At 40.2% G+C, this 14,633-nt stretch overlaps 2 protein-coding genes across 3 annotated transcripts in view; one reads left to right on the top strand and one right to left on the bottom strand.

The window, feature by feature from the left end:
- LOC141495228 (uncharacterized) overlaps positions 1-14,633 on the bottom strand; it is a 186,638-nt gene that overhangs the window by 88,118 nt on the left and 83,887 nt on the right. The window lies entirely within an intron of this gene.
- HEATR3 (HEAT repeat containing 3) overlaps positions 11,973-14,633 on the top strand; it is a 42,233-nt gene continuing 39,572 nt past the window's right edge. Inside the window, exons 1-3 of one of the 2 annotated variants that reach the window (XM_074211377.1) lie at positions 11,973-12,182; positions 12,339-12,511; positions 14,458-14,545. In XM_074211377.1, coding sequence (XP_074067478.1) covers positions 12,060-12,182; positions 12,339-12,511; positions 14,458-14,545 — 384 coding nt within the window. In that variant the 5' untranslated portion in view covers positions 11,973-12,059. The remainder of the gene's footprint in view (positions 12,183-12,338; positions 12,512-14,457; positions 14,546-14,633) is intronic. The other variant, XM_074211376.1, reaches the window with a different exon arrangement.

Below are 14,633 nucleotides of genomic sequence, written 5' to 3'. Positions count from 1 at the left end.
AGAGGTCTTTTTACTCTTCATTTGATATCTTTGAAATATAGACCTATCAAAGGGTTTGCAGCTTATTAACTGCAAAGATTTTTTTTCCTCCAATTTCCTGCTTTTCTTCTAATTTTAGCTGCATAATCATCAAGTGAAGTAGTAGAGGGAAAAGAGAAGGTACAGGATAGAACCTTGGAGGATACCTGCTGATAGATGGTGTGATCTTGATAAGAAATGACCAAAAGAGACTGAGGAATGGCCAGATAGATAGGAGGAGGGGGGAAAAAAGTGATGTCCCCCCAAAAAAACTTAGAAAGAGGAGCATCGATCTGTGGAATAGGTTAAGTTCACAAGACACAGTAGTAAATAATTATAATAATCTATTATTTGATAAACTCCAAAACTCCAGTTTCTGGGATAAGAATTCATTGAGACAAAAATTGCTGAGAAAACTGGAAAAATAGTAAAACAGAAACTAAGCATACACTAACATCTCACACTCTATACCATGATAAGGCTGAAATGGGTAAATTATTTAAACATAAACATAATGGCATAAATAAGAAGAACAAGGAATCATTTACCTGTCAGATCTATGGAGAAGACTTCCGGCCAAGATGGCGGAGAGAAGACAGGCACAGTTCTAAAGTCTCCTGATCTCTTCCCCATCTATCACATGAAAAAAACCTCTTCAAAGAAATCCGACCCACAAAACCCAGAAAGAAAAGCCAGGAGAAAGAACATCTACCTCAGGATTTGTGCAGCAGCACTGGCCAAATTCGGAGGGCAGGTGAGTCTGGGCTCAGAGGGAGGATCAGCCCCAGATCAGCCAGATTAACAGCTGAATTGGAACTGGGAGTCTGAGGGCGCAAGAGTCAGACCTGCTACATAATTCGTGGGGCTAGATGGCCGGGCTTGAGTCAACTAGGGAGCAGAGGTGCTGGTGTTGGTGCTGTCCCCCAAGAGCTTGTGGACAGGGCTGGGGGGGGGGGGGCGTTCTGGAGCAGGAGAGCTGTGGATACCATCCCTGGACTCCTCTGGTCTGAGGAACTCTGATTCCCATTACAGCTGAGGCCTCTTGCCAAACAAACAAATGCAAACTAATTCTGCCTCAGGCCCAGGTGTGTGAACAGAAGAACCAGCCCAGCTGAGGAATGACCTCAGGCCAGGGTAAAGCCCACTATTGATTGAAGGCAAAAGAATTCAATAGCTCCAACCCCTCCCTTCAAGCAAAGGGAGAAGGCCTCAATCAAGGTCACAGACAATCCAGAGAAAGCAACCAACACCTCCCTACTAGCCAGCCAGAGAAATTGCACTCAGTGAGTAAAGCCTTTAGCGATCCCAAGCCCCTGTGAACAAGCCCCTCCCCAACTCAAGGTCTTAGCAAAATGAAGAAGGGTCAGTGGAAAGATGGATCCATAGAAAAATACTTGGAAGGGAAAGACCCTAACTCAGAAAGACCTGGAACCTCTAAGGAGAATATAATCTGGTCTTCAGCAAAGAAAGACTTCCTTGAAGAAATAAGGAAGGAGCTTAAAAATTTGGGAGAGACAACTAATACCTTGCAACAAGAAAACAAAACCTTAGAAAGTACAATTGGACAAATACAAAAGGACAATAAACTCTCAGATCCTCAATTGGACAAATACAAAATGATAATAATTCTCTCAGATTCTCAATTGGGCAAATGCAAAAAAGAAAATAATTCTCTCAAAACCTCAATTGGTCAAATGGAAAGCTCTCTCAAAAGTAGAATTAATCAATTGGAAAAAGAGTTGCAAAAGGTTAATGAAGAAAACTCTTCCCCCCAAAAAAGAATGGAGTCTACAGAAACTAATGACTCCATGAGCCAGCAAGAGTCAGTTAAACAAAATCAAATATTAGATAAAATAGAAGAAAATGTAAAATACCTCATCAACAAAACCACTGACCTTTAGAATAGATCGAGGTGGGGCAACCTGAAAATTATGGGACTTCCTGAAAACACTGAAGAGAAAAAAAACCTGGACTTAATATTACAGGATCTAGTGATGGAAAACTGCCCTGATATCATGGAATCAGAGGGCAAAGTAGTTAATGAAAGAGTACATAGATCCCCACCAGAAAGAGATCGTAAAATGAAAACACCAAGGAATGTTGTGGCCAAACTCCAGAACTATCAGATAAAAGAGAAAATCCTGCAAGCAGCCAGAAAGAAACAATTTAAATATCTAGGAGCCACAGTAAGGATCACGCAGAACCTGGCGGCATCAACATTAAGGGATCAAAAGGCCTGGAACGAGATATTTCAAAGAGCAAGGGAGCTTGGAATGCAGCCAAGAATCTACTTTCCTGCAAAGCTGTGCCTTCTCTTCCAGGGAAAAAGATGGACATTTAATGAAATGGAAGAATTCCAAAAATTTCTGATGAAAAGACCAGCTCTAAACAGAAAAATTTGGACATCAAACAGGAGGTTCAAGAGACACATGAAAAGGTTAAAAAAAAAGGGAGCGAGAAAAGGAAAAAAAAATGCTATCAAGCAAGTTGAAACTGGCTATATCCCAGCATGGGGGGAAAAACATTCTCATAAATCTTGAGAATTGTAACTCTAACAGAGAGAATATACCTAGCCAGAAAAGATGGACATTCATGACCTATCCATGAGACTGATATCTAAAGAGATGTAACTGGCTTTAACCCCACTTGGGCAAAAGACTCTAATAACTCTCAGGAATTTTGACTCTATTCGATAGAATATACTGAACTAGAAGGGACAGACACTCAGAATGTTCTATGAATTAGACAGAATGAGTGATCTAAAAAACATTACCTCCTTAAAAAGGGGGACAGGAAAGAGATGGGAGGAGGGAGGTGATTGAATAGGGTAAATCTCATTACACTAAGAGGTACAAAAAAACCTATGGTAATAGAGGGGAAGAAGGGAGCAGATGAGAAACACCTGAATCTTCTTCTCATCAGACTTGGCTTAAAGTCAACCTACACATACTCAGTTAACTTATAAAACATCTAACCTTTCAAGTATTAAATGGGGAAAAGGGGAGTGGGGGAATGGAGAAAGGGAAGGGGAGTGGGGGGGGGAAGGGGAAATAGCAAAAGGAAGGGAAGGGAAAAGGGAAAAAGGGAAAGGGGAAAGAAGGGAGAGGGGGTGATATAGGAGGGCAAACACACTGAAGGGGGTGGTATTCAGAAACAAAATACTGGGGAATATGGATGGGGGGAAGGGGCGAAATACAAACAGAGGGAAGATAGCATGGAGGGCAATAAAGAATTAGTAATCATAACCTTGAATGTGAATGGGATGAACTCTCCCTTAAAATGTAAGCAAATAGCAGAGTGGATTAAAAACCAGAATCCTACAATATGCTGCTTACATGGAACTCATTTGAAGCAGAGAGATACATATAGAGTAAAGGTAAAAGGTTGGAGCAAAATATATTTTGCTCCAGCTGAAGTAAAAAAAAGCAGGGGTAGCAATCCTTATCTTAGACAAAGGAGCAGCAAAAATAGATAGTGTTAAAAGAGATAAGGAAGGAAACTTTATCCTCCTAAAAGGTACCATAGACAATAAAGTCATTTCCATAATGAATATATATGCACCCATTGGGACAGCACCCAAATTCTTAGAGGAGAAGCTGAAAGATCTACAGGAAGACATAGCAAAACTCTACTAGTGGGAGACCTCAACCTCCCACTCTCAGATCTAGATAAATCGAATCATAAAATAAACAAGAAAGAAGTTAAGGAGGTAAAGATTGTTAGAAAAATTAGATATGGTAGACTTATGGAGGAAACTGAATGGGGATAGAAAGGAATATACCTTTTTCTCTGCAGTACATGGAACTTATACAAAAATTGACCATGTACTAGGACATAGAAACCTAATGATCAACTGCAGAAAGGCAGAAATAGTGAATACATCTTTCTCAGATCACAATGCAATAAAAGTCATATGCAATACTGGGCCAAGGAGATATCGACCCTGAACAAATTGGAAACTAAATAACCTCATTTTAAAAAATGAGTGGACCAAAAAACAAATTATAAAAAGAATTAGCCATTTTATCCTAGATAATGATAATAATGAAACAACCTACCAAAACCTATGGGATTCATTCAAAGTGACTCTCAGGGGATATATTATAGCTCTAAATGCTTACATGAATAAATTGGAGAAAGAGCAAATCAATGAACTAAACATGCAACTAAAAAAATTAGAGAAAGAACAAATCAAAAATCCTCAATTAAATACCAAATTAGAAATTCTGAAAATTAAAGGAGAAATTAATAAAACCGAAAGCAAAAACCTATTGAATTAATAAATAAAACCAAAAGTTGTATTATGAAAAAAACAATAAAATTGATAAACCTCTTGTCAATTTGATTAAAAAAAAGAAAACCAAATTGCTAGTATCATAAATGAAAAAAAGGTGAACTCACCACCAATGAGGAGGAAATTAAAGTAATAATTTGAAATTATTTTGCCCAACTCTATGCCAAAAAATTTGATAATCTAAGCGAAATGGATCAATATTTACAAAAATATAAGTTGCCCAGGTTAAATGAAGAAAAGATTAAATACCCAAATAACCCTATCTCAGAAAAAGAAATTCAACAAGCCATCATTGAACTCCCTAAAAAAAAATCTCCAGGGCCTGATGGATTCACAAGTGAATTCTACCAAACATTTAAGTAACAGTTGGTTCCAATTCTATATAAACTCTTTGGAAAAATAGGGAAAGATGGAACTCTGCCTAACTCTTTCTATGAAACCAATATGGTACTGTTACCTGAACCAGGAAGAGTTAAAACAGAGAAAGAAAATTATAGACCTATTTCCCTGATGAATATAGATGCAAAAATCTTAAATAAAATCTTAGCAAACTGATTACAACAAGTTATCACTAGGATAATACATTATGATCAAATAGGATTTATTCCAGGAATGCAAGGTTGGTTCAATATCAGGAAAACTGTTAGTATACTCAATTATATCAACAACAAATCTATCAGAAATCATACCAATAGATGCTGAAAAAGCTTTTGACAAAATACAGCATCCATTCCTATTAAAAACACTAGAGAGTGTAGGAATAAATGGACTGTTCCTTAAAATAATTAGCAGTATCTATCTGAAACCATCAACAAGCATTATATTCAATGGGGAGAGGCTAGAGGCATTCCCAGATCTATGGAGAAGAAAATAATTTATGACCAAACAAAGACAGAGAACATTATGAAATGCAAAATGGATGATTTTGATTACATTAAATTAAAATAACTTTGCACAAACAAAACCAATGCAATCAAGATTAGAAGGAAAGCAGAAATCTGTGAAACAATTTTTACAGCCAGCGTTTCTGATAAAGGCCTTGTTTCTAAACTATGTATAGAACTAAATCATTTATTAGCTTACAAGTCATTTCCCAACTAATAAATGGTCAAAGAATATGAACAGGCAGTTTTTGGATGAAGAAATTAGAGCTATCTGTGGTCACATGAAAAAAATTCTCTAAATCACTGTTAATTACAGAAATGCAAATTAAAACAAATCTGAGATGCTACCTCACACCTATCAGATTGGCCAATACAGCAGAAAAGGAAAATGATAGTGTTGGAGGGGATGTGGGGAAATTGGAAGACTAATGCATTGTTGGTGGAGCTGTGAATTGATACAACAATTCTAGAGAGCAATTTGGATTAAGTTCAAAGGGCTATAAAACTGTGTATACTCTTTGGTCCAGCAACAACACTACTAGGTCTGCATCCCCAAAAGAACATTAAAAAAGGGAAAAAAGACTACCTGTATAAAAATAATCATAGCAGCTCTTTCTGTGGTGGCAAAAAAAATTAGAACTTCAGGGAATATTATTGTTCTGTAAGAAATGATGAGCAGACAGATTTCTCAATCTCCACCTATACTAGGCAATTCTTAGTTTACAGTCTTAACTCTCTGTATCAACTGACTTTTGAGTGGTTAGAACTGGACCCAGATGGAGGTTGTGCTTTCAGACTTATTGGTATGCTGAACAATTCCCTGCTTGTACTGTGTCCTGTCCTGGTGAGCTGTCCTACTCTCTCTGTTTCTGTCTTGGCATCAGCAGTTCAGAATCTGAATTCCCCATCATTAGTAGTTCATAACTTTGCATAGTTGGCACTTCTGGCATGTAGCACCTAGAAAGGTATATGCAGCACTCTGAAAGGCTATGGCTACCTTGTAGCTGAGGTCTCAAGGACTGGGGGAAAAAAAGGGGGAAACAAGGTGCAGGTGTGGGTTTTGATTTAAGTTTGTGCCATATTCTTGGGTCTGCCAGTGGCATTGATTCCATTAACATGGGAAGTAGAGGGAATTCAGGTTCAGTGAATCTGACCTGGGCTTCTGTGGTTTTTTTGAAATTTTCTTTTGGATTTGGGGTATCTTAGACCTTAGAAACACTGAAAATGTTATATCTTTTGAGCACAATTTCTGTTTGAGTGGTTTGGGTTTATTTTTTGAATTTTAAGTTTCAGTTCAAAATTCTTTCCCTGCTACTCCTCCTCCACTCATTGAAAAGATAAAAAGATAAAGTACTCATGCAAAATATCATATTTTTGTCTTTTGGATGAGTTTAGAATGTTTTGAGGATCCAAAAATGTGTGGTGTACCATCTTGTTGCTCATTTGATCTGGAAATCTTGAGTCATTGAATTTGACAACTGAAAGATCATTGGTAACTTTGAAGACAGCAGTTTTAGTGAAATGATAAGGTTGGAAGTGGAGGAGTTAAGGAACTGAGTTGTTAGATGTTTGGGTGATAGTTAATACATATGTTGACATTCTCTATGAGAGTTGGGTTGGGGAAGGAGAAAAATTGTTGGCCATTTACTGAACTCATTGAAGAAGGAAGAGGAGTAACTTGGAGTGCTGGAGACAATTGGGTGGTTGCATGGCATGAATTTCAAAGAAAGAGAACTTACTGAGTGACAGGTGGAAAGAAAAGCTAATGGTACAAGGGCTAAAGGAAAGGATTTAAGATGAAGGGAACAGGCATTTCACAGGGGACAGTAATAGGGCTGGGTAGTATTGGTTGAAACTTTGAGTTGGGAAGGTTGAGGGAAATGAGAATAAGAGAGTAAGGAATGGGGTTTGGATTATGACTTTCAAGGATTCAGAATCACTGGGATGTGAAAGTTATGACCAGGTGTGAGAGCGATCATCATTGAGTGAAGGATCTTCTCTTTCCAAAGGAGCTAGAAGATTGGGTTTGGGAAAAGTTCAATATGAGATATGAAGTAGATGATCAGATGGAAGGATTTACTTCACTATTCTTTTTCCCTTGGAAGGATGATTAAAGAAAAAAGGGTCACTGAAGGTGAAAGTTGAAAGTTGAAAAAGGAAGTCCCATTCCTCACCAACTTTACTTTTCCCCTCCCCTCAAGGAACCAGAACAAAAATAGATAAAAGAGGGTTGACTAGGTGGTGCAGTGGATAGAGCACTGGCCCTGTAGTCAGGAGTACCTGAGTTCAAATCTGACCTCAAACACTTAATAATTACCTAGCTGTGAGGCCTTGGGCAAGCCACTTAACCCCATTTACCTTGCAAAAACCCAAAAAAAAATTTTTTTAAAGTAGATAGGTCAAAGGGAAGGCTATTTCTCTTTTCAATGAAGATTCTCTACATTCTAATTAAGATAGTTTTATTTTCTAGGCTTATCAATTTCTTTTTTGAGAGTCTTATTTCAATAGTTATTATTTCAGAGGCAGCTAGGTGGCACAATGGATAGAACACTGGCCCTGTAGTCAGGATGTCCTGAGTTCAAATTTGATCTCAAAAACCTAATAATTACTTAACTGTGTGATCTTGGGCAAGTCAGTTAAGTTCATTGCCTTGAAAGATCAAGTAAATAAACAACCAATAGCTGTATATTGAATGATATATTAGATGCTTTACACTTCATAATTTAAATTTATTTATTTTCATCTTATGCACATATATATTTCCAAGTTACAAAATTTCCCTCCACCCTCCCTTCCCACCCCCCACCCCCACTGGGGAACAGTCAGATTAGTATTTTACATACATATTTTGATAAACCTATTTACAAATTAGTAATTTTTGGCATAAAGATTAGGATGAAGGGAAAGAGATATATGAAGGGAAAGAGATAATTTTTATAAAGTGATCCCCAGATTCAGAAGGATTGTTTTGTGTGTGTTTTGTGTGTGTGTGTGTGTGTGTGTGTGTGTGTGTGTGTGTGTGTTGTTTTTTTTTGTTTTTCTTCCTCTGGATGGGGATAATATAGTCCATAGCCAGTCAAATACAGTTGACCTAGCTCTCTGGACTGCTGAGAGTAGCTGCTTCCATCAAGGTTGTTCATCTCATAATGTTGTTGATGTGTACATTGTTCTCTTGGTTTTATTCCCTTTGCTCCGCATCAGATCCCATACGTCATTCCATGCTTCTCTAGAGTCCGACCATTTATGGTTTCTTTTTTTTTTTAAGATTTGTTTTTGTTTTTGTTTTTGTTTTTGCAAGGCAATGGGGTTAAGTGGCTTGCCCAAGACTACACAGCTAGGTAATTATTGTCTGAGGCCGGATTGGAACTCAGGTACTCCTGACTCCAGGGCCGGCGCTCTATCCACTGTGCCACCTAGCCACCCCCCATTTATGGTTTCTTACAGAACAATAGTATTCCATAGTATTCATGTACCATAACTTGTTTAGTCATTCTCCAATGGATGGACAACCCCCTCAATTTTCAATTCTTTGCCATTACAAAAAGAGCTAGTGTGAATATTTTAGAACGTGTAGGACTTTTTTCATTTTTTATAATTTCTTCTGGATATAGACCTAGAATTGGAATTGCTGGGTCAAAGGGTATGAACACTTTTATTGCTCTTTGGACATAATTCCATGTTGCTCTCCAGAAAGGTTGGATTTGTTAAGTGACTTGCTTAAGATCACACAGCTAAGTAATTATTGTGTCTGAGATTGAATTTGAACCCAGGTACTGCTGTCTCCAGAGCCAATGCTCACTGTGTCACCTAGCTGCTCCATATTTAACTTTTCCTGTTCTATTTATCTTTTTTTTAGATTTGTCTCTAAATTATTTTAATCACCTATTGGATAAATATCCAATAAATTAAATGGACTTGCAAATGGTAAATCTGTAGCTAGAATGTCTATAATCAATTTCTTTGAATAGCTGATAAAATATATTCATTTCATTTTAGAATGAGTTTGGCCCCAAGGCTGAATGCTAATAGTATTGTGCATGTAAAAGTAGAAATGCTACCTTTTTTCCAAGTGCAATAATACAAATCACTCTTTTCAGCTTAATTCCAGTGACAGTACAAAAATAACATTTCAAATTACTAAGATGTTTCAAGTTATTGCAGAGCCCTCAAAGAACTTCAGGCTCAGTAACAATGTAGTTCGCAATCTTTTTTGTTTATTAGAACATACCAGTGTTCCTAAGTTTTTGTTCAAAATAGCCAGTTCTATTTTCCTAAAATAGCAACATCACTATAATTTTCATTATTTATTTATTTTGCCAATTGCATTGCGAAGTCAATTCTAGTATCTTTCCTATTTATATCATTATTATATCATCATATATAAAATTTTATCATAGGGGGTGGTTAGGTGGCGCAGTGAATAGAGCGCCGGCCCTGGAGTCAGGAGTACCTGGGTTCAAATCCGACCTCAGACACTTGATAATTGATAATTGATAAATGTGGCCTTGGGCAAGCCACTTAACCCCACTGCCTTGAAAAATATAAAAAAAAATCTAAAATTATATCATATATAATTAATATTATTGTATTTTTTGACTTTCCAATATTGAGTTAGCTCCTTAATTTTGCTTTCCATTAGTGACTTATACTGATAATGAAAAGACTGGGATAATTCTCCAGTTTTTTTTATGGATAGATTGTAATCTGCATCTCAGAGTTCATTACTTCATCTTTTTTTTTAAGATTTTATTTTGTGTTTTACAATTTTTCCCCTGATCTTACTTCCCTCCACCCACCCCTACAGAAGGCAATTTGTCTTTACATTGCAAATTGAGTGTGGTGAGAGAGAAATCACATCCTTAAGGAAGAAACATAAAGTACAAGAGATAGCAAGATCAGACAATAATAAATCAGGGTTGTTTTTTTTTTTTCTAAATTTAAGGTAATAGTCCTGGGTCTTTGTTCAAACTCCACAGTTGAGTTGTTTCTCTGGATACAGATGGTATTCTCCATTGCAGACAGCCCCAAATTGTCCCTGATTGTTGCACTGATCGAAGGAGCAAATCCATCAAGGTTGATTGCTGTTAGCATGTACAGTGTGTTTTTCTGGTTCTGCTCATCTCAATCAGCATCAGTTCATGCAAATCCCTCCAGGCTTCCCTGAATTCCCATCCCTACTGGTTTCCAACAGAATGATAGTGTTCCATGACATACATATACCACAGTTTGTTAAGCCATTCCCAAATTGAAGGACATTTACTTAATTTCCAATTCTTTGCCACCACAAACAGGGCTTCTATGAATATTTTTGTACAAGTAATATTTTTACTCATCTTCATCATCTGTTCAGTGTATAGACCCAGTAGTGGTATTGCTGGATCAAAGGGTATGCATATTTTTGATGCCCTTTTGGGTGTACATTACTTTATCTTTTCCCTAAAACTTACCACTTTCCCCAACTTCTTTGTATGCTGAAGTCAAGATCCTTTTAGACTCCCAGGTTTGCAATTTTAGTGTCATTCTAGATTCTTCCTACTCCTTCATCCCATATAGCCACCCCATTGCCAGATCTTGTCAACTCTACCTCCATGACATCTCCCAAATATCTTGCTCTTCTGTCCACTCACACAATCACCATAGCCTGGACTACTGAAATAGTTTCCTTTTTGCTTTCCCTGCCATAAACCTGTCCCTACCTCAATCAATTTTCCACACAACTGCCAAAGTGATTTTGCTAAAAATCTGGTTCAATCATCTCATTCTCAATAAATTTCAGTTGCTCCCTATGGTTTCTATCATCATTTATTATCTTCCCTTTTCCTTATCACTTTTAAGTTCTAATTTCTTGTGTGAGTTTTACAGGATAAAGGGATGGAATTGGTTTTGTCATTTTACTGACACAGGCGATTCCTTAAGAGGAAACACCTGGACCCAATGCAAATCAAAGAAAAGATAGTGTTTTTCTAGGAGAATCAGGTTTCTGTGTATTAAATAAGATGGAAGGAATGTGAGAGGTGGTGGTTTATAAATGACACTTCAGGTATTGCAGAAGGTGCACTGGAAGGGGGCTGTTCAGCCAGATAGAAGCGGGAATTAGAGTCAAAGAAAATGCATCTTGCCGGCCACTTTCCAGTGGTTTCCAAGAAGGCTGTTGTTTTTATCTTCTTCAGGGTTGGGGAGGGCTGGGCCCTTGCTGGTCAGCTGCAGGTGGACTGCCTAGCCCTGCTCCGGGGTCCCAGGCCAGAGGTGGCCGATTTCCCGACCCTCCCCCCTCTCTTCAGCACTGACAGCCCAAGCCAGACACAGGAAAGGGAGCAGTGACTAGCACACGCAGGAGGACCTGAGTTCAAATCCGACCTCAGACACTTCATGATGACCTAGCCGTGCGGCCTTGGGCACGCCGCTTCACCCCATTGCCTTGCAAAAACCTAAAAAAAACAAAAACAAAGTAAAAAGATGCCGACAGTTCCTGGCGGCGGTATCGGGCGGGGCGAAGGGCATCCAAACCAGGGGCCCGGGTTCGGAGGCCAGCCCAGGAGGATGAGCCGCGGCAGGCCGGTCCCGGCCGCTACCCGCCCGGCCCCGCGGAAAGGCTTCGTCCACCAGAAACGTCCTATCGGCTCCCGGCTGGACGGACGTTTCCGCCCCCTCCGTCTCCCCTGTTGTGCGCCTGCGCGCCTGCGCGCCGCCAGCCCCGCCCGCCCTCGCGCCGCGCCTGCGCCTGCGCCTGCCCTCGCACACGTGTGCGCCCTCGGGTCGGCTGCGGCGCGTCCGGCTGAGCGCCCGGAGGCCCGCGAGCGCTGCCCGCGGCCCCTGCCCTGCTCCGGCCGCGGTCCCGGCGTCTCCCGGCTGACTCCACCGCCATGGGCAAGAGCAAGACCAAGCGCTTCAAACGGCCTCCGTTCTCCCCCTCGGGGGGAAGCGAGGCGGCGGAGAGCGAGGCGGCCGGGCCGGACGACTCCCCGGCGGCGGAGCTCCTGGAGAAGGTGAAGCGGCCCCGGGCGGACGCTGTTTTGTGTCCGCTCCCTCCCCCCGTCCCGCCGCGCGGGGGCGCCCGCTCCCTCCCCCGTCCCGCCGCGCGGGGGCGCCCGCTCCCTCCCCTCCCCCTCCGCACTCCTGACCGCGGCTCCTTCTTCCCGCAGCTCCAGCATCCCAGCGCCGAGGTCCGCGAGTGCGCCTGCGCGGGGCTGGCGCGGCTGGCGCAGCAGCAGCCCGCCGTGTGGGCCCTGAGCCGCCGGGACGCGGTGCGGCGCCTCGGGCCGCTGCTGCTCGACCCCAGCCTGGCCGTGCGGGAGACGGCGGCCGGCGCGCTGCGGTGAGTGGGGCGGGCACGCAGCCGCCACGGGGAGGGCGCCCCGGCGGGGGGAGGGCGCCCCGGCGGGGGGGAGGGCGCCCTGGCGGGGGGGCGAGGCAGTGGGGTGAAGCGGCGTGCCCAAGGCCGCACGGCTAGGTCATCCTGAAGTGTCCGAGGTCGGATTTGAACTCGGGTCCTCCTGACTGCAGGGCCGGCATCACCTAGCCGCCCCCTGAACACCTTGTTTTTAAGTGTCAAAGAAAACTTTCACTTCCTCTTTCTTATGCCAGGGAATTCAGAATGAGGGAAGCAAGGGAACTGGTTTTGTAGCTGTTTTTTTGTTCTGACATATGGTTTCATTCCCTGTATGGAGCTTGTGGTATAGAATTACCTCTAACATAGATTACTAGTTGGTAGGATCATATGAAAAGGGATTTCAGTCCTGTCCCTTCTTTTTATTGCTGAGGAAGCTGAGGTACACAAAGAAAACTAGTAACTTGCCCAGCCTCACACCGATAATAAAGGGGGAAAAAAAAGCAGGGATTTTGAAGGCATGTTCTACTCAAAACTCAGCAGCCTCAGTGTCCTTAAAACCCTTGCTGTTTGCTGTGATTTACAGTCTTTAAAGTTGCCTCTGGCCCTGAGAACTTAAGCAGTTTTCTCATAGCTAGTAAGGATGGCTGAGAGAAGCTACTTGAACACAGGTTTTTCCACACTCTTAAGCATGTCCCTTTATCCACTACGCTATGGAACCTTTCTACAAAATACAATATTAGAATCTACCGTTTGAAAGAAATATGAGAACAACTTTTGATTGACTTAACTCTTCCCACTACTGTAGTGTTCTAAAACAAGTTCAAGACTAATGATGGAAAATAACTGTTCACACCCAGAGAAAGAGCCAAGTCTGAATGCAGATCAAACCATATTATTTTCACTTTGTTTTCATGTTTCTTCTCTTTTGTTCTGTTTCTTATTTCACAACATGACGAATATTGAAATAATTGATTGTATCAACTTATGTAATCTGTATCAAATTCTTACTATCTTGGGAGGAGTAGTGAGAGAAGAAAGGAAAAAATTTGGAGATCAAAATTTTATATAAAAAAATGAATGTTAAAATTATCCTTACTTGTAATTGGAAAAAATTGTATTTAAAAAACTGCCTATTCTTATACTTTGACCAGATGAGGAATAAATTTTATTTAGTTCCATTCCATAGATAACTTGGAAATAAAACATTATTTGAGAAACTTCTTACAAAGATTTTACTTTCGTAGTTAATTTTAATTTATGTAATCAGATTTGTTTATTTTATCTTCTGTGATCTTATCTTACCCCTTTTTGGTCACAAACTATTGTCATTCATGATGTGAACATTAATTCCTTCTTTGTTCTTCTAGTTTGTTTAAAATATTATCCTTTATGTCTAAATCATAGATCCATTTGGAGCTTATCTTAGTCTAACATGATATTGATGTTTTGTCCTTCATATGGGATATTGCTTTACACCTTGTTTTTACCATTACAACTTTCCTTACCAGAGTTTATCTCAGTACCTTATAGGTAGGTAGCACCTTATACTTTGAACAATGCTTATGATAAAGATCTTCTTCAGGTTGAGCTGAATTATATGACCTGATAACATTCTTTCTTTTTCCTAGTGCTATTTTCTAAGACCAAGCAAAGTTACATATTTCTTCTATTTGACAACCCTTTTAAAGACAGCTGGTTGTCTCCCTATTTCCCCTTTAAGTCTTTCTGGCTCCATGTTAAACATGCCTCTTCTCTTAGACTGCTTTTTGGCATAGTTTCCAGGCCCCCACATCATCCTAGTCACCTATATTCTCTTCAGCATAAGAAAAAGTTTACAAATCATAAAATAGGAATATTTCAGGTGTAAGCTAACAACATCATGTAACACTTGATCAAAGAATGTGAAGTGATCATTTTAACTCCTTGTTTAGAAATCTCAGTGCTTGTGGAGGTTTTGAAGTTTGTGATGACATGGTTACTAAGGACATCATGACTCCACTTGTTGCACTGTTAAAAGAGGTATGTATTTTTTGAAATATATGCTAATAGTAAGGGATGGTGGTCTAAAACTGTAAACTTTTTGAAAACATAAACTTAAGTATTTTCA

This window comes from Macrotis lagotis, chromosome 1 (genome assembly GCF_037893015.1).
Source record: "Macrotis lagotis isolate mMagLag1 chromosome 1, bilby.v1.9.chrom.fasta, whole genome shotgun sequence".
In the NCBI taxonomy this organism is placed as follows: Eukaryota; Metazoa; Chordata; class Mammalia; order Peramelemorphia; family Peramelidae; genus Macrotis; species Macrotis lagotis.
Note: the sequence above shows the minus strand (reverse complement) of the source record. Positions and strands in the feature narration are given on the sequence as shown.